The sequence below is a fragment of the Capricornis sumatraensis genome, chromosome 10, assembly GCF_032405125.1.
Source record: "Capricornis sumatraensis isolate serow.1 chromosome 10, serow.2, whole genome shotgun sequence".
NCBI classification, from domain to species: Eukaryota; Metazoa; Chordata; class Mammalia; order Artiodactyla; family Bovidae; genus Capricornis; species Capricornis sumatraensis.
In genome coordinates, this window is record NC_091078.1 from 18,635,561 (window position 1) to 18,655,258 (window position 19,698).

General features: G+C 55.0%; 1 protein-coding gene across 1 annotated transcript in view; it reads right to left on the reverse strand.

Annotated features, from left to right (window-relative positions):
• The window catches only part of PALD1 (phosphatase domain containing paladin 1), a 41,606-nt gene extending 24,123 nt beyond the window's left edge, over positions 1-17,483 (reverse strand). The window contains exons 1-16 of the mRNA XM_068983017.1: positions 17,299-17,483; positions 12,085-12,187; positions 10,641-10,820; positions 9,462-9,626; positions 8,443-8,603; positions 8,166-8,241; positions 7,344-7,495; positions 6,901-7,000; positions 6,605-6,697; positions 4,622-4,717; positions 4,059-4,187; positions 3,464-3,580; positions 3,229-3,384; positions 2,737-2,919; positions 1,500-1,640; positions 1,188-1,259 (exon numbers count right to left, since the gene is read on the reverse strand). Of these exons, the coding sequence (XP_068839118.1) occupies positions 1,188-1,259; positions 1,500-1,640; positions 2,737-2,919; positions 3,229-3,384; positions 3,464-3,580; positions 4,059-4,187; positions 4,622-4,717; positions 6,605-6,697; positions 6,901-7,000; positions 7,344-7,495; positions 8,166-8,241; positions 8,443-8,603; positions 9,462-9,626; positions 10,641-10,820; positions 12,085-12,187; positions 17,299-17,483 (2,109 nt within the window). The remainder of the gene's footprint in view (positions 1-1,187; positions 1,260-1,499; positions 1,641-2,736; positions 2,920-3,228; positions 3,385-3,463; positions 3,581-4,058; positions 4,188-4,621; positions 4,718-6,604; positions 6,698-6,900; positions 7,001-7,343; positions 7,496-8,165; positions 8,242-8,442; positions 8,604-9,461; positions 9,627-10,640; positions 10,821-12,084; positions 12,188-17,298) is intronic.
• Positions 17,484-19,698: the final 2,215 nt, after the last annotated feature.

Consider the following 19,698-nt stretch of genomic DNA (forward strand, 5'->3'; position numbering starts at 1 on the left):
CGTTACTCGCAATAACCAAAAGGAGAGGACAACCTAGGTCTCCAGAGACAGATACAATGGATAAACGAAACACGGGCAGTACTTACAGTGGAACGTTATGCAGCCTTTTAAAAGGAAATCGCAACACTTGCTACGACATGAGTGAACCCTGATGATATCATGTCGGGTGAAATAAGCCAGTCACAAAAGGACAGAGGCTGCATGACGCACAGAAAGCACGTAAAGTAGTCAAATTCGTGGAGAAAGAAAGTGGAATGGTGGCTCCCAGAGGCTAGAGGAGGGAGGGATGATGGGGAGTTAGGGGATATGAGGAAAACGTTCTGGAGATGGTGGTGAAGGCCATACAACAGCGTGGATGTACTTAATGCCAGAAGGCAGGCTCTATGTTATGCATATTTTACCACAATAAAAAAATCAAAGGAAAAGAATCTGTGAATCAGCCAGAAGAAAGAAGAGAGAAGTGGTCCAGGGCAAGGCGAAAGCATATGCAAAGGCCCGGAGGCCGAAAGCGCTTGGGGCAGTTGAGGCGCTGCACCGAGGCCCGGGTGTCAGGACGGCAGGGAGGGGCTGGGCAGCAGAGGGGCACTGGCGAGGCTGGCCAGGTAGGCAGGAGCTGAGCACGACGCTGACACTGGGCAGCCCCGTGCCAACTCCTGAGTTCCACATGCCCGGTCCGTCAGACAGGGAGGGACACTGCCACCTCCCTGCAGGGTGTCGGGGAAGATGACACATGGCAGGGTAGGGTACCTGGTGGCTGAATGTGCACGGTCAGTGCGGTCCATCCAGGACCCTGACCTGAAATGGGGATGGGTGGAATATGGCCCTGCACAAGGCCGCCAGCCACAGCTGGGCCCCAGGTGCCTGTGAGGTGGTCGTCAATGTTGCCTAGACGAGATAGTGGCCAGTGGCCTCCCGAGGGCACACAGCCATCCAGCAGCAGGGGCAGGAAGAATGGGGAGGGGTCCAGCCCCCACTTCTCATAGGCATCTGCCAGGGCCCAGAGCCAAGCTACCCTGTGCCCTGGTTTGCTTATCTGTGAAATGGAGACAGGGAAGTGCTGATACGAGGAGGTGGAAGAAGGCGATGGCCTTGGGAGGAGCTTTGAACATCCCTCCAGACCTGCCAGGGAGACTCACCCTCTCTCCTCCCCCAGGTGTCCCCCGGAAACCCTAGGGGGGCACACTCACCTCAAACTCGCCCTTGGTGAACTTGGCATCAGGCACGCTCACGAGCTCTTCCTCGCCCACCTCAGGGAAGCCCTGAGAGAGGACGACTGGTGGGACTGGGAGCCCAGCTACCAGGCTGCACCGTCCCCAAGGCCCGCGCCCAGAGCCCGTACGGGGGTCTGCCGGCCCACACACCGTCTGCCCAGGGCTAATGGGAGGGGCCTTTGGGACCACACCAGGCACCAGCTCAGCCCCCCCAGACCATCCTGCCTTAGCGGGGTCCCCACGGACCAGCTGGCCCTTCTGCCTGGGCAGACCCCTGTCCTCACATACTCTTATGTGCCAGAAGGCAAGCACAGCCACCACCATGGCGGTCGTGGTCCGGCCCTGGCCGCTGAGGCAGCTGAACACGAAGCCAGTACCCGGGTCCTTGGCAAGGGCAGCCTGCAGGGCCCCCAGCAGCCGGTCAAAGTCCTGCACAGGGAAACCGAGGTCGGAGTCAGCGGGTGCTCCTGCTGCACTGATTCCCAGGGCAGCCCAGGCAGCTGCCCTGGGAGTGCCTGTCCAGTGCCCGGTCGTGTCAGGCTCATAACCTGGTATTGCACACACTCAGCTCACTGAGGTGCACACAAGACCTTGTGCGTGTAAACAGCCATACCCCCATATAACCTGGCATTGGACAGGTGAGCGCACACAAGCACACACCTGAGGCTCCAGCTGCTACCACCTGCCAGGGAGAACATACATATTCCCATGTGCTGTGCCCCCAGGCCACATGTGGACCCCCAGCCCTACTGCCCACCCGAGGTGGGCCCAACCCAGGTCCCAGCTTCAGGGCAGTTTGGACCTCAGCCAAGCACTGCAGCAGATGACCACTAGGGGGCAACAAACCACAGGCAACCAGACCACAGAGCCAAGCGTGGGGGAAACACAAGCCGTCACCACTCATCACACCGGGCATACAGCAGGCCGGGTGCAGACAGACATGCCCCCCCAACAACGGACACATCACACAGGCACACAGTGACCCTCACACAATACATGCCAGCCACACACTCCACACAAACCTTAGAGACAGACTACACAAGACATACACACGCACAAACCTATAGATAACACACGCACACACAAATGCCCTCCGTCACGCAAAGCATTCTGCAGCGGCCCCTCCACAAACCCCATACACACACCACCTCACAGCACTCCCCAAAACCCACTCTCCATACGTCCCCTAGGAAAGACAAGCGGCACCTCACAGCCGCCAGATACACACACACACACACACACATACTCCACAACCACACTCCCAACTACTCTGAACACACACAGACTCCACCAACAGCACAGACATGCTCACCCACCCCACAGACACTTCCATCACATAAAACACACACATATAAATGCAAAGCCTGGAAGGCACGGGAATAAAGCGTGGAGGCCGCTCTGGAAGCGTGCAGCACAAGCTCTTAGTCCCTCCAGGGAGCTGTGCCCACAGCCAAGACCCAGGCCCGAGGGAGACAGCGAGGGCGTCCTCCCCTCCCCGGAGGCCTCAGCCGCTCGGCCCTCTCACCTCCTCGCGAGGGGCGCAGAAGTCCGGGACGGGGATGCGGTGGTAGGTAAGGCCGGGGCAGGCCCCGCGGTGCTGGCTGAAGACCTCCTGCGTGGTAAGGCACGTCTGGAACCTGTGGGTCCGCGGGCCCTCAGCATCGGGGGGAGGCCTGGTCAGGTGGGCCTGCAGCTGGGTCTCCAGGTTCTAGGGGAGGGTGGGACAGAGGGCTCAGGCCACAAGGCAACCCCCAGGCCAGCCCTGAAAGACCAGAGCCGGCTGCAGCCAGGACAGTCCTGGCTTTGGGGCCTATCACTGCACCTTCTCGAGCCTCTAGGTTTCTAAGCAGACCGGGGCTAGCACGACAGTCTTGAATCAGTCACTCCCTGAGACGCTCCTCTCGGGGCCCGCTTCTCCAACTGTACAACAGGAGCATACAAGCTTCTGAAGACCCTTTCAGGCCAGCTCCCCAGAAGGCCTCCAATGGAGGGGTGGTACAAGGCAGGGGAGCCCCACCTCTAGCTGGTCAGGGGCCATGGGGGGCCCAGGCCGCCGCAGACTGTGGGTTCGCCCGTCACACTCGAGCACAGCCTCCTCCCTCAGGTTGACCCACACGACTTGGTGCAGTTTCCTCTTGGAGTCGGTCAGGTAGGCCAGGATACTCCCCAGGGCCTGGGGGACAGGAAGGCCATCAGTGAAAGGGCTCAATCACCCTCCCCCGCCCCACAAGTGTGCCCCCCAGGGTGGTCACCTTGGCACTGGGCTGGGCCATGCCGTAGATGGGCAAACGGGGCACCCGGCGGAAGTTGGCCACGTCCATCTCTCTGATGGTGCTGAGTGCATCTGGGGAGACGAGGTCATCTGCCACCTGTCAGGACAGCAGCAAGCCTGGGACCCACAGCAGCCACTGAGGTTCAGAGCCTGGCCCCAGGTGGGCGTGGGGGATGGGGGATAAGACCAGCACTTAACAGTTTACAAAGCACTTTTGCACGCGTGGAGCCTTATAACCACCCCAGCATGGACAAGAACGATGGTGCCCACTCTCCAGATAAGGAAGCTGAGACTCAAAGACGTGACGCTGGTGGCAAAGCTACCAGAAGCAGTTCTCCTCACTCCCTGCCCAGAGCACTTGGGTTTGAGAAAGAAGAGCAGGTACTGAACAGTAACCAGAGCTGCAAGCACTTCTTCAGGCCTGAGAATGGCCCCATTTTGTTCACAGGCAGTTCCCATCACCCATCATCATTGAGGGCAATGCTTAGCCCAACCCCACAGGAATCAGGGCTGTAACCAATCCCAGGGCCAGCCCACACCCACTCCCACTTCCCCAGTCAGTCAGGCACACTCACCAGGGAGCCCAGGGCGATGAGGTCGCTGGGGGCCACAGGCCCCGCTGAGCTTAGTGTCACAGGCAGGCGGTACAGTTCAGGATGGACACACAGCCAGCGGCTGAAACTGAGGGCAAAAGCCAGCGGGTACTGCAGCCCAAGGCAGAGAGAGACGGGATTTCAGGGGCACGGGGCCAGCCCAAACTCCTCCTGCCTACCCCGTGGTGGGGGACCCAGGAGACACCCATCACGGCCCAGAGCAGGAGCAAGGGGGTGGGGAGAGAGTAACAGGATGTCCGGAGCGAGATCCCTCCAGGCCCCAGTGCCCTGGCTAAGGATACAGAGATGGACCCAGAGGAAAGAGAGATGGGGCCTCTCCTTGGCTGCCCTGCTCAGGGACTGTCCCTCCATCTGGGTCTCTCCTTGCTTCCTCCATTCCCATCTTCCTCTAAAAGCAGCGAACGTGCCCACTCCCCTCCCCAGCTCCACAGAGGTCCCCACCGACCCCATGCCAGTCACTGAGTGGGGAGACTTGAGGGGCCCCAGGAGAAGGGGGTGTGTGTCCGCTCATCCCCCAGCCCCACCTGCTCATGGAGATAGTAGTTAAACAGGATCAGGTAGAAGTACCGCTCCAGGCTCTGAAGCGCCCTCTGCTGGACAGCGGGCTGGCTGCTGCTTCCCTGAGAGGGAGGGACCCAGAAGGGCCAGCGGTAAAGACGGGGCAGCTCAGGCCACCCAACCCCTTCCCTGGAAGTCAAGCCTCAGAAATTCCCAGAGGGCAATCTACCCTGCCCTTCATAACACTGTTTTGCCAGGCTGGAAGTTCCTGCAAGCACCTAACTCTATCCCATTTGCTGTGGTTTATCCGTGTTCAGGGACCAGAGCTGCTGCTGGACCAAGCATTCCAGTTCTCGATGAGACTGTGCCCAGAGAGGCTGGGCCTCGCTGCATGGCCCCAGTGCCACCCACACAATCCATGCTGAAGCAGCAAAGTGTATAAACACCCATCCCTGAGCCAAAGGCCCCGCCTAAGAGCTGTAACCCTCCCCACCCCAGCATCCACTGGGCAGGGGGGCTGTCACAGAGAATTCCAAGGGTCCTTCTCTTCACCTGTGGATCTCAGACTTCTCCTGCTGGGTCAGCACCACCTTCTGGAGGGTAAGTGAGATTTGTATAGGCCCAGAAAGAGAGGCCATGCCCTTGGATGAAGTTTAATCCCACCTCTGGGAATCTAGGCCTGAAGTCAGCAAAGTTATTTCTAAAGAAGTCCAGACAGTAAATATTCTAGGCTTGCGGGCTACCAGATCCGTGTTGCGACAATTCGACACTGCCAACGCAGCACAGGACCACCGTAGCCTGCACGTAAATGGATGGGCGAGATCTCATGTCAACAAAACTTACTTATCAAAACAGGTGGTGGGCTAGATTTGGCCTGTAGGCCACAGTCTGTCAAGTCCTAATCCAGACCTTATAAGGCAGAAAATCCTAAATACAAAAACGCCTCATTTGCACGAAGCAGTTCAACGCAAAGTAGGTACATTGGTGACCCCACTGTGCAACAGGAAGGGGCTGTACATCACAGCAGGGGATGCCCGGGAACAGGTGCTCTGTGGGCTCCCTTCTGAGACTTTATGGCCTGAGCTCCCCTAACTCACAACAACCCTACGGAGTAGTTACTGTTAGTGGCCCCATTTTATATGTGGGGAAACTGAGGCACAGAGCAGTGAAGGCCCACATGCCTGTAGGTGGCCGAGCCAGAAACAGAAGCCCGGTAATCAGGCCAGAGCCCTGCTCCTAACCTACAGCCCAGGGAAAGCCGAGCCTCACAATGGCTTTGGTTCCACAGCAATAAATCTCAACGACGACAAGCAGGGATGACATGGAAAAGACAGGGTTACATGAAACAAACAGGATGCGAACATGCCCTGGGCAAGCCACAGAAGAACATCAGAAACACGGAAACTGAAGGAAGCCAGCCCCAAACGCTCCTAGCAGCTGTGCTTGGGTGACGGGCAGTTTTACTTCTTCTCTAATTTCTCAATTTTCCATAATGTTGCTTTTATAAGATATTTCTTTAAGCATTAAAGAAGAAAAAGGCTCTGTGGGCTTTAGATTCTTTCCATGAGCTGGGTGCAAATACTGTCAAGCCAGCCTCCTCTCTCCAGAGCACGAGCATGGGCCTGCTGAGACAGCCCAGAGCGCATCGCTCTTCCAGAAGATGGGCTGGACCTAACCCCAGCCTTCCCAACGAAACAGCAAGCGTTTCATCTGCAGAGGCGGGCCGGAGCAGCCTGGAAAGCGTCTGCAGTCAGAGGCCTTCAGCACCTCGCCAGCAGCCCCTTCCTCCATCCTGTTTATTCTGCAGTGAGGGGTCCTAATTAGGGAAAGTAAACTTCCTCTCTTCCTGCAGGCCCAGCTCCCTATCTCCCCTTCCTCTGAAAACTGCTCTCTACTCATGGAAGCAGCAGCAGCAATCAAGAAAAGCCAGGCTGAAAGGGGCCAGTCAACAGGCCTCACCCAACGAGGCTGCTGAGCTCCAGCGGAAGCAGCAGCTCTCCGCGCCTCACCTGTGCCCGGCTGCCTTCCAGCTCCCTCTGGTTTCCCAGGACTACTTCCTTCAGGTCGTGCAACTCTGCACAGGCGGCGATGGCTCTGTCCACCTGGAGTCAGGGGCCGGGGCAGGGGAGAGAGGACAGAGGCAGGGAGGGGGCAGGGCCAAGGAAAGATGCCAGGAGGCAGCAGAGAGGGGCAGAGAGAATGACCGGTTAGGACGGGAGGGCTGGGGAGGAGAGCTCCTCAGCAAGGGCAGCGAGTGGTCCCCGCTGCTCCCACCCCCAGCTCTTTGCCCAGTCCCCACGCTCACCTCCTCCACCATCCTCCTCCCCTCGGGCACCATGTGGAGAAAGCTCTGGACCACCTCGAGCTGCTCCATGGACAGAGGCTTGGTCTTCACAGGGGCAGCCCTGACAGGCAGGGACAACAGCATAATCAGCGCTCCCGAAGGCCGCCGACAACACCCTCCCATTCACCTGGACTGCACTGGACTACACGCTCAAGTTTCCCTTCCAAATCAGGTAGGGGAAACAACAGGCCTTTGCCCTGCTGGGGAAACCGAGGCCAGAAAGGTCAAGTGACTTTCTCCAGGTCACCCAGGGAAGCCTATGCAAACCAGGAAAGGAGCTGCCGATGCCTGATATCCAGCTGTAGCTCTGGGTTTCTGATGTGTCCCCAGCATCCTGAGGAGGCCCGCCCCCTCCGCCCCTCATCCCCGCAGCCCTTTGGGGCACTGGTTCCCATGCCACTCACTCCGGCCGCAAGGCAGTCCCACCATGGTGAAACAGGACGAGTGTGCCCAGAACCATGCCCAGGCTGGCCCTGCCCACGCCCATCTGGCAGCTGAAGAGGAGAGCAGGGGGAGGCCCGTGGGCACCTTGGAGCAGCAGCAGGCTGGGGGTCTCCTGGGAAAGGACCGTGAAGAGCAGGGAACAGTGTGACCGGAAAGCCCTCAGCTGAGGACCAAGTTAGGATGCGGGTGGAGGGACATCATGTCATTGATGCCTCCCCCGGTCTGTGGCAAGATGGGGACAGACCAGCAGCCTCTGGAGCAATCCCACAGCTCAGCCTGCTCCACCAGCCCCAGGAGCACAGGCCCCGCCCCTTTCGCACACTCCAGGGGGCTCAGCGAGGCCCAGGAGGTGAGAACTACTCAGAGGGGACTCAGGGCGGCAGCTACACTGCTATGCAGTTTACAATGCAGATTCAGTACGGCGACCTCCCAGGGGCGCATAGACTGCAACACGGGTCCTCAGGAAATACCAGCTGCAGACCCACGGGTAAGAAATTGTAGTTCTAATAAAGAAATGAGGAACCTGAGACCTAGAAAAGTTAGGAGATCACACAACAAAGTGAGGAGCCGAGCCACAGCCAGAGGGCCCAGTCCTGCAGACGCTCCGTGCTGGGCTCTGTCCTTAGGCAGTATACAAGTGCACACCCACACAGACACACACAACCCCCTCGGCCTTCCTCCAGGAGACACACCACCCAAGCACCTCCAAGGAGACAGGGCCCTGACATAGACTCACTCTCCAAGCACCTGCGCACCCCACCACTCCTCCAGTCCCCACTCACCCGGAGGACACTGACAAAGGCATCGAACTGGGCTTCCAGGGGGGCCCCTTGCTCTGGCAGGGGCAGACGGTGGTACCTGCCAGGTAACAGGGAACAGCCCATCAGGTAAGCCACACACCCCATACCCCGGACATCCACCATTCCCAGGGGAGACAGAGGCATGGGGGACTCAGCCCAACATGCAGACGGTGAGACTGAGGCCACACCAGGAGAGCAGGCCCAGCGAGCACCCATGTCCAGCACACTGGGGCCTCCACACAGGCCTGGCCCCCAGTACCTGTAGGAGGGCTGCAGGAAGAGGGGCCTCTTAAACACCTCCTCGGTCACGTGCACGTCGTCCTCGCCCCGGATGGCCACGGCGTGGGGCTCCCCCCGCAGGTCCTCGGTGTTGTGGTACACATAGTACTTGTTCTCGCTCAGCTGGGCAAAGTCGTGGACCTAGACGGAGGCCAGGGGCCAGAGGGCCATGAAGCACCTTGCTGGCTGAGCTCTGGAGGCACCTAAGCCACCCGGAGGCCATGGACAGGCTGCCTGCCCTCCAGGGAGAACTACAGCCAGAGGCGCTTTCTGCACCCTGGCAGTGCTGGAGGGACCGGAGGGACCGCTGGCCCGAGGGCAGCCAGCTATGCCTCAGCTGCTGCGTCCCACCCCGCGGTCAGGCTCGGAGGGCTCTGCCCGGTGGGCAGCAGGAATTGGCCAAACCGCCAGACTGAAGGACAGGAGGAAGCTGGTCAGCTGGGAGCTGGAGGGGGCGAGGCCTGAGGAGGAGACGGGGAAACGACCACAGCCAGCACGACCTCTGCTCCTGCCTGGGGATGTCTCGGAGGAGGGGGGACACCATGACCTCTATACACTATTAACACAGCTCTGTGGTGTGTGAACAGCCCCAGAGACCTGGACAAGTCCCCATGCTGTGAAGGAGGAGGCCAGAGGAACCTCAGAAACAGAGGCCCAGGGAGAGAAGCGGCCCAGCCCAGGCCTCACGGCTCACAGAAGGCTGAACCTGGTCTTGAGACTTTCAGTCAAGTACTCTCTGCCCTCCACCAGACCCTTTTCTAAATAAGAATGCTGAGTTTGGAGGAGAAAAGCAGGGTGGGGAAAGAGCAGAGGCAAACAGAGCTGAGAAGAGAAGTCTTTACCCTGGTGCCCCTGAGCTGGCCTTGCAGCAGCCACTGGCCCAAGTGGGACAGCTAAGTGGGCAAGCATGAGCGGGTGAGAGCAGAGCGGGCTGGGGCTCAGCTCAGGTGCCCGAGGCTACCAGAAGGGCGGCCTCCCACCCACACAGGTGGCCCTCACCTCCTTCCGGATGGCCAGCTCCAAGCGCTCCGCAGGGACCCCGGGTCCAAGGCCCTGGAGGTTCTCATGAAGATTCTGCTTGTCTCGAGGCGTGTAAGGTACAAAGTCCTCAGCAGCTCGCAGAAACAGCACGGGTTCCTCCCGCACACAGAAGATGACACACTCCTGCCGGGCATCCAAGGAGGAAGGAGCCATCACCGCTATCCGGCATGGACACCCGCTCCACCGCCCCTTCCCTGGACCCCCTCGAAGGCCCATCACCCCACTCTGCCCCTGCAACCTGAATCTTACCCCAGAAACAAAGCTCAGGCCAAATGCCACCAGCTCCTGACCCTCCCTCCTCTTTACAGCTTTCGCCCTTTATGGACTACAGGGTCTTTGCAGGTAGAATCATGTCCTGGTCATTTTCATGTCCCCACAAAGCCTAACATAGAGCCCTGAGTAAATCAAGTGCTGATAAACATCAGCTGAAGACATGAATGCCCACCACCACCATGCAATCACTCACTCACTGAGCACCATACAGACAGAGGGAGCTGGTGGGCAGGCTCTACCCTACAGAACCTGCTGGGACGATGGAGTGGGATCCAGGCTCAGCTAACAACCCCTCGTCACTCTGGTTCACTAAAGCCTCTCCATCTTTACCCAGGTTAAATCAGACTGCCCACTACGAGCCTGCAATGACAGTGGACCCTCCACCTCTGTCCTGGAGACGCCACAGCAGGTGGAGAGAGGAGTCATGCAAAGTAGACACATGGAGTCCAGAGGTCTGGGTTTGGGTCTTGGGACACCACTCGCGGGCTGTTTCTTATCCTCTCTGGGCCTCAGTTTTCTCCTCTGTAAAATGGGACAATAGCTGCCCCACCCATGTAGGGTCAACATGAGGATATAAGTCTTAGCTATAATCATCATCCTATGGGTGTATAGAGGGGCTTCTGACCTCGGGGCTCCCATGTCCATACAGGACAACGCAATAAACACTTGCCCAGAATTTCCCCGTCATGCTGAGCACAACAACCATCGACTTTCAAGGCCTGGCAGCACCTGGCCCTGGTCATCAGTCACCACCTCCCCCATAATATGCCCAGGCCCCTCCAGAGCCTCTGCAGTTGCCCCTCCGGGAAACCCATTTCCCCAGATTTGGGGACTGGCCCCTGCCTGGGAAACAGCCATGCTTACCCGGTGTCCATCCTTCTGGAGTTTCTGGAGGACTTGCCTGAACCCCAAGAGGCTGGGCTGTCCCATGCCGAACACAGCGAGCCCGCCCCGCACCTGCCGGAAGTTGGGGGCCCCACGGCTCTGCAGGGTGCCCAGCATGTCCATCTTCTCAGTAACATCCCGCACCAGGAAGTAGCGGCCCTGGCAGGGGAGAGCCACAGGGGTCACTCAGATGACGCAGGGACGTCTTCTACAGACAAGGCTCTACCGCAGGCCCCAGAGGATGGGGAGCAGGGAGATGGGGTGGGAAACACGGTCCTCAGGTTGTCTACAGACTCATGGGCAAAGTAGAGAGAATACTTGTGATGCCAGGAGGGGTGTCCTATAGCGTGGGAAGAGAGAAGACAGCTCTTCCTGAAGGAGAACCAAAGAAGGCTTCAGGCCGGAGGTGGCATCTGAGCCAGGACTTGAGGAAGCAGAGCAGGCAGAAGCGCTACAGGGACAGGGAACTGAGACCAAAGCTGCCTGCAGGGCTGCCTACAGCCCCCAGGGCAGAAGACAAACATCCCTCACCCAGAGGCGAAGCTCAGGGAGAAGGCGTTCAAGTAGGGAATCACAGCTGGGGCACCAGCAACCAGCTAGGAGAAAAGTGTGAGCCACTTCCCAGGGGCCTGCAGTTATGCACAGGGGCAAGTCTCTCCCTTCCCCAGTTGGGGACGCAGACCACAGAGAAAAGAGGGGTCAGGTGGGAGCAGGAGGAACCAGGAGATTCCCAGGCAAAAAGAAACCATGAAGTCATCTCATCCACCTGTTCACCCACCTCCCCATCCACCACGACCTCCCACCCAGACCCTCTTTCAACAAATACAGTCAATCATCATGACAATCATTAGTTCATTCACTGACTGTTTTTGAACACCTACATGACTACCCAAGCACTGTTCTAGGACCTGGGACTATAGCAGTCAACAAGACACATGAAAACTCATCTGACACTTGGAGACTTTACTTTCCAGGGGATATTATAAGGATAAAAAAAAAAAAAAAAGACAGATCTAGATAGATGTACATCTATGCCTGCATCTCTGTCTATGCACCAAAGAAGCCCTAAAGCTTCAAAAGACCATGGGATGACGATTCCTAGCCTGAGAAGAGCAGTCTGGGGCCCCAAGCCCTTCAGGTTCCCATGTGCGCCTTCTTTGGTGCTCAGAGAGGGGGGTGTGGCCAGGCTGGGGCCAGGCAGGGGCCACATGGGGACAGAAGAGCAGGGTCCCCACAGGGCAGCAAGAACAGGCCCTAGGGTATCAGAGACTGAGAGCAAGTGGGATCAGGGCCCCAGAGGATGGGGTGAGGCAGAGAAGGAGGCCATGGGGAAAGCAGGGAGAGATTGGAGAGGGAACCTGTGAGGAAGGAGGGCTGGAGGGGCGGGAGGCAGGAAGGGAGAGAGGGGCAGGCCTGGCCTCACCTGCACCAGGTAGTGCTCGGGGGTGGCATCTGAGAGCCGGCCCAGGGTGTAATGGGCTTTGAGCAGCTCATCGTGGATCTGGAACTCCTCCTTGCAGTTGTACCTGCCAGGGGCAGGATGCAGACGGTGTCAGGCAAGCACAGTGGCCAGGATACACTCCACCCTCACCAGGCCCCACATGCATTTATGCAGACGCTGCCTACTGTCCCCCAGTATCCACTCTCCCCTTCTTCCTCAGCAATAGTTCCCTGAATTTGTGACTGGGCCATCCAGCTGGAGACTATAAGTCCCAGCATCCCTTGCACCTAGTATGATCATGTGATTCAGTTCTGCCCAGTGGGATGGGAGACGAAGAATGCAACTTCTGGGCCATTCCCTTAAAGGAAAGAAGACGTACTCCTTCTACTCTCCCTTCCTTCCCTCTGGCAAGCACCCAAAAGTGAAGGCAGGAGGTAGATGCTGATGATGGCAGGGCAACAAAAGGAGGAGGCTGGCCGATTATGGAGCAGTCATTCCAGCCTGGAATGCCTCCTGGACTTTTGTGTAGAGAGAAGCTGCCATCTTGTTTAAAGCCTCCTTAAACAAGGCTTACTTTGGCCCCAGATGGTCCCTCCATCAGATTGTCTCTGAGAAGAGCCCCCACACTGACAATCCCACAGCACAGTGCAGTGCCTCAGGACACAGGCCTTGGGGCCTGGGTATGACTTCGACTCCACCGCTTTGAAGTTACTTGGTCTGTAGTCTCCAGGAATTCCCACCTCCTAAGGGCTGCTGTGAGAAGACCAAGCATCAGTGAAGTAAGTGCTTATTTAGCACAGTGCCTCAGGGACTCGCATCATCTAGTAATCTAATTACTGTTACAAGCAAGAGTTCTACCTCCACCCAGGGCCATTTCAAACAAAACACACAGATTTCTGAAGATGCTAAACCTGAGGGAGGGCTGTGCATTACAGACCCCAAATGCTTCTGTGCTGATTTTAACAATGAATCAGACACAGCCTCCCAGGGCTCATGATCTGGGGTCTGACATCTCTTTAGAAAAGGACAGGCAAGGTGACGGAATGACTAGGGTTGGGAGCACTAGACAGGAGTCGTGAGACCTGGGGTCCCTCAGCCAGCTCTGTCTCCCTTTCACACATGACCCATGGCGGGCAAATCCTGCCTTCCCAAAACTCCCAGTTTCTATATCTAGGTCAGTTTTCATATCTGATCTTAAAAACCTATTGATTAGATCAGGAGTCAGAAAACCTTTTCTATTAAGGACCAGATAGTAAACACTTTAAAGGCTTCCCTGGTAGCTCAGAGGTTAAAGTGTCTGCCTCCAATGCAGGAGACCTGGGTTCAATCCCTGGGTCGGGAAGATCCCCTGGAGAAGGAAATGGCAACCACTCCAGTATTCTGGCCTGGAGAATCCCATGGATGGAGGAGCCTGGTGGGCTACATACAGTCCATGGGGTCGCAAAGAGTCAGACACGACTGAGCAACTTCACTTAACTCACTTAGGCTTTGTGGGCCCCACAGTCTGCTACAACTACTCACCTCTACCACTGCAGCCTTAACCATCCTTTGACGATATGCAAATGAGTGGGCGTGGCTGTGTCCCAACAAAGACTTATTTACCAAAACAAGCAGTGACCTGATTTGGCCTGAAGGATACAGTTTGCCAGCCCCGGTTTTGGATGATTTTCTAAGGTCCCTTCTACCACAAACAAGCCACAACGCAAGGATCACTAGGTCACAGTTGGCTCTAGGAGGCACGCAGAATACCACTGAAGTGGGTTTTTACAGCAGGCCAGAGAATGTTCTGAGCCACGCCATGCTTAAATTTTTTGAATGTCATCCCCACATATCCTGATAAGGAAACTAAGCCTTTCTGAGAGGGGAAAAGGATTTGCCCAAGGTCACAGAGCAGGGGAGAGGCAGAGCTGGGCCCAGGATTTCCAACACTGTGCTCAAGACCCAAACCAAGTTCTGTCGTGTGCTAGTCAAAAGACTACATATCAGGTCCCTTTTACTTAACATCTCCTTCCTCCCCTTATCACGAGCAAAGTAATGTATTATGATTACAGCTTTCCTGTCAGGCCCCAAGGCCAGCAGGCCGGATTTATCACTCCTTCAGTTTTCCTTACACAGAAAGCCCCATCTGCCAGGCCTCCACCAAACGTCACTCCATGGAACACATCCAGTTCTTAGCTAGTCCTGTCTACCTTCGTCCATCCTGGAGGGGTCCAAAGGCAGGGAGCCCAGTGGGTGGATGCGGGGAAAAACAAGGCTTCCCAAGTCACCAGGAAACAGAGCCAGTGTCCCCCGGCTCCCTGGCCTCAGGCTCTCGGCACCCGCTCTTTCCCCTGGCCCACGGGACTCATGCAGGGTATCCAGGTCTCTCAACGGACAGGGCCAGAACAAACCCGCAGCAGTCTCCAGGAAAGTCCCTGAAGGCCCTCCAGGAAAGCTGACCAACAGCTTCCAGCTTTTTCAGCCCAAGGCCCTATAACAGCCTGGTGTCAACCTCAGTTTTGAACCATAATTACAGATTGTGGGGAGAAAAACTCTAAATTTCATGTATCTAAGTAAAGCAACCGAACTGAACTGAAGTACATAAACTTCCTTTTAAAAAGTTCAGCAAAAAATTACTTTCAAAAGAGTATCCCAACCTCCCCCCGGCCAGCCACTCCCCCCTTTCCTACACTCCTTGGCAACCATGACATAATCAGTAATACGACCTAGTCAGTTCAGTTCAGTCGCTCAGTCGTGTCCAACTCTGCAACCCCATGAATCGCAGCACGCCAGGCCTCCCTGTCCATCAACATCTCCCGGAGTTCACTCAAACTCATGTCCATCGAGTTGGTGATGCCATCTAGCCATCTCATCCTCTGTCGTCCCCTTCTCCTCCTGCCCCCAATCCCTCCCAGCATCAGAGTCTTTTCCAATGAGTCAACTCTTCACATGAGATGGCCAAAGTACTGGAGTTTCAGGTTTAGCATCAGTCCTTCCAAAGAACACCCAAGGCTGATCTCCTTTAGAATGGACTGGTTGGATCTCCTTGCAGTCCAAGGGACTCTCAAGAGTCTTCTCCAACACCACACTTCAAAAGCATCAATTCTTCAGCACTCAGCTTTCTTCACAGTCCAACTCTCACACCCATACATGACCACTGGAAAAACCATAGCCTTGACTAGATGGACCTTTGTTGGCAAAGTAATGTCTCTGCTTTTCAATATGCTATCTAGGTTGGTCATAACTTTCCTTCCAAGGAGTAAGCGTCTTTTAATTTCATGGCTGCAGTCACCATCTGCAATGACTTTGGAGCCCCCAAAAATAAAGTCTGACACTGTTTCCACTGTTTCCCCATCTATTTCCCATGAAGTGATGGGACTGGATGCCATGATCTTCATTTTCTGAATGTTGAGCTTGAAGCCAACTTTTTCACTCTCCATTTTCACTTTCATCAAGAGGCTTTTTAGTTCCTCTTCACTTTCTACATGAAGGTGGTATCATCTGCATATCTGAGGTTATTGATATTTCTCCCAGCAATCTTGATTCCAGCTTGTGTTTCTTCCAGTCCAGCGTTTCTCATGATGTACTCTGTATATAAGGTAAATAAGCAGGGGAAAATATACAGCCTTGACGTACTCTTTTTCCTATTTGGAACCAGTCTGTTGTTCCATGTCCAGTTCTAACTGTTGCTTCCTGACCTGGATACAGATTTCTCAAGAGGCAGGTCAGCTCGTCTGGTATTCCCATCTCTTGAAGAATTTTCCACAGTTTATTGTGATCCACACAGTCAAAGGCTTGGCATAGTCAATAAAGCAGAAATACATGTTTCCTGGAACTCTCTCGCTTTTTCGATGATCCAGCGGATGTTGGCAATTTGATCTCTGGTTCCTCTGCCTTTTCTAAAACCAGCTTGAACATCAGGAAGTTCTTGGTTCACGTATTGCTGAAGCCTGGCTTGGAGAATTTTGAGCATTACTTTACTAGCGTGTGAGATGAGTGTGATTGTGCAGTAGATTGAGCATTCTTTGGCATTGCCTTTCTTTGGGATTGGAATGAAAACTGACCTTTTCCAGTCTTGGCCACTGCTGAGTTTTCCAAATTTGCTGGCATATTGAGTGCAGCACTTTCACAGCATCATCTTTCAGGATTTGAAATAGTTCTGCTGGAATTCCATCACCTCCACTAGCTTTGTTCGTAATGATGCTTTCTAAGGCCCACTTGACTTCACATTCCTGGATGTCTGGCTCTAGATGAGTGATCACACCATCATGATTATCTTGGTCATGAAGATCTTTTTTGTACAGTTCTTCTGTGTATTCTTGCTACCTCTTCTTAATATCTTCTGCTTTTGTTAGGTCCATACCATTTCTGTCCTTTATCGAGCCCATCTTTGCATGAAATGTTCCCTGGGTATCTCTAATTTTCTTGAAGAGATCTCTAGTCTTTCCCATTCTGTTGTTTTCCTCTGTTTTTTGCATTGATCACTGAGGAAGGCTTTCTTATCTCTCCTTGCTATTCTTTGGAACTCTGCATTCAGATGCTTATATCTTTCTGTTTCTCCTTTGCTTTTCACTTCTCTTCTTTTCACAGCTATTTGTAAGGCCTCCCCAGACAGCCATTTTGCTTTTATGCATTTCTTTTCCATGGGAATGGTCTTGATCCCTGTCTCCTGTACCATGTCACAAACCTCATTCCATAGTTCATCAGGCACTCTATCTATCAGATCTAGTCCCTTAAATCTATTTCTCACTTCCACTGTATAATCATAAGGGATTTGATTTAGGTCATATCTGAATGGTCTAGTGGTTTTCCCTACTTTCTTCAATTTAAGTCTGAATTTGGTAATAAGGAGCTCATGATCTGAGCCACAGTCAGCTCCCGGTCTTGTTTTTGCTGACTGTATAGAGCTTCTCCATCTTTGGCTGCAAAGAATATAATCAATCTGATTTTGGTGTCGACCATCTGGTGATGTCCATGTGTAGAGTCTTCTCTTGTGTTGTTGGAAGAGGGTGTTTGCTAAGAGAACCCCAAAAGACAGCAGCTCTGCGACCCACTTGTTGTGTGACTCCAGACACACTGCTTAACCTCTCTGGGCCTCAGTGTCTTCCTCAATGGAAGCAGATTGGAGATGTTAAGTGCTGTATGCCACCACCCCTCCAGGCAGCTCCCCCCCGCCATGCCTTCTGGGGACAGGGTCATAGTTGTCCTGCCACTCACGTGATCACGACGGGGGCCACCTTGTTGGGGATGATGGACTTGGCCTTACTGTTGTGCAAGCCCGTGGTCTGGAAGGAGTGGACGCTGAGTGAGTGCCGACCATCCATCGAGCCACCGTCCTGGAGGCCCTCAAAGGGGGCGCTTGCTGAGACCGTCTGCTGGGCTGTGCTGGCTGTTGTACCCATAGTCTGCTGGCAGCCTCAGGACCCAAGACCTGTGGGGTAAGAGGAGGTGCGATCAAGGAGGGGATGGGAAAAGCCACAGCAGGAAGGGACCCAGCCCACCCCTCACCTCTGCCCTGTGAACAAAGTCTGAGGCCCAGAGAGGGCCTACTCACCCTGCAGCTGTCACTCAGCAAAGCACGTGTTGGGTGAGGCCTACCCTGTGCCTGGCTCTCTGCTACTGCTTTGGAGAGAGTTATGGACATGGACAGATAACAGATACAGCCCTGACCCCTTACAGTTTACCCCTCCCTAGTGAACATAAGACAGAAAAGAGCTAACCATCCCTACCAGGTCAGGACCCAAGGCTCCAAGTACCTGGGTCAGGCCACATGGAGACCAGGCCTTCCAGATCGGGAGAAAGGGAAGGCTGTCACCAGAGGAAGAACCAGAGGCAGAGGGAAGTCTGGAGATGGCTTTGAAGGGTTTGGATGGGAACAGAACGTAGCTGTGAATGTCACAAAAGAGGCCAGGGAAGTCCAGACGGGGTGAGTTCTCAGCAGATCAAGGCCGCTGAACTCTACATCAGCAACCTCAACATCAACAACGTCTACATCACCAACAACATCTCAACAGCCAAAGCTTTTGCCCGACATCCGGCATGCCGGGCATCCTTGTGGTCTCACAATTCCCACCGCAGGGCTCTCTCCTAGAGAAGTAGTGAAGGATGTGTGCGAAGAGTGGGCTACAAGGGTGTTCTGCTGATCACAATGTTATTTATAGTAACAAAACGCTGGAAACGGCCTGCAACAGGGGATTTGTTGAATAAATTATGGGGCATCTCTAAGGTGGAATGTTAAACAGCCTTAAAAATACATTGACTGATGTGGAAAGAAAGCTAGGCAACCAGAAGGGAAGAGGAACAGGCTGCAAAGCAAGCCCAGGATATAATCCATTTTAATACGTGAGCACAAATCAGGAGAAAAGTCTGGGAGGGCGCATACCAAGACGGTAACCTAAGTCATCACCTGGTGATGAGATTACAGACAGTTTTTACTTTCTCCTTTTTCCTTATCTGCATTTTCTGAACACTGGGTAGTAAAACCTACTTAAAACATAAGAATGGCTGCAGAAGCAGGCCAGGAGAGCCACTAACAGCTGGCAGAGGGTGTGGGGAAGACTGGCTCAGGGGTCCGAGAACCAGGGCTGCTGGGAAGGGAAGGGGCTGGGAATTCCACACAGACTCAAGAAGAGGGCGACAGACATGGGAGACAGGCTCACAGAACTTTCTCAGAGCCCAGTGGCAGCTGGTCCCCATGGCACTGATGGCCCAGGATCAGGAAGGGGAGGGAGTTCCCTGCCTGCTGGTTCCCACTCCCACCTGCACCCTGAGAGTGTCAGTCGCTCAGTTGGGTCCAACTCTTTGCAACCCCATGGACTGTAGCCTGCCAGGCTCCTCTGTCCATGGGATTCTCCAAGCAAGAATACTGGAGTGGGTAGCCATTCCCTTCTCTAGGGGATCTTCTCGACCTAGAGATTGAGCCTGGATCTTCAGCATTGACAGGCAAATTCTTTACCATCTGAGCCACTAGGGAAGCCCTCCATTCTGAAAGCACAGGGACAACAGTCTTTAGAACCTGATGACTCCCCTCTGTTCCCCTCCCCAAGCTGCCCTAATCTGGGCATGAGCTGTTCCCCACCATCCACACACTCCCAGCCCTGCCCTCTCATAAGCAGCAGCAGCACTTCAGGAAGTGGATGGTGGGTCAGGAGTCAGCACGGAGCCCAGGAAGCAGGTCACTCTGAAGGCTGAGCTCACCACACCCTCATTTCCCCAGGGGTCAGAGTTCCTGGTCCCAAGGCAATGCTCCCCAAGCCTTCCAGGGCGGCGCCCTCAGGCTCCCCCCTTCCCAGAGTCACCCAGACAGAGTAACTGTTCATTCTGTCCCCCCTCAGCACCCCAACCACTGCCTCTCCTTCCCCAGTCTGGAAGGGGTCCCCTCTCTCTCCAGTCCAGCCTTGTCATCCTTGACAACTCCCAGCAGGCGTGTGACAGGTCTGCTAACACACACACCTTGTGTTTATAAGAGCCTTGTCACAGCTCTCCACACCCGGGCCAATCTCTCTCTCCCATTTTTCTCTCTTTTCTTCTTTTTCTTGGTAGAAGGTGCAAGGACTAAGCCTTTATTTCCAAACAGAAACTCAGGCGCTCAGAGAAGGTGAAGGGCTCCACAGTGGA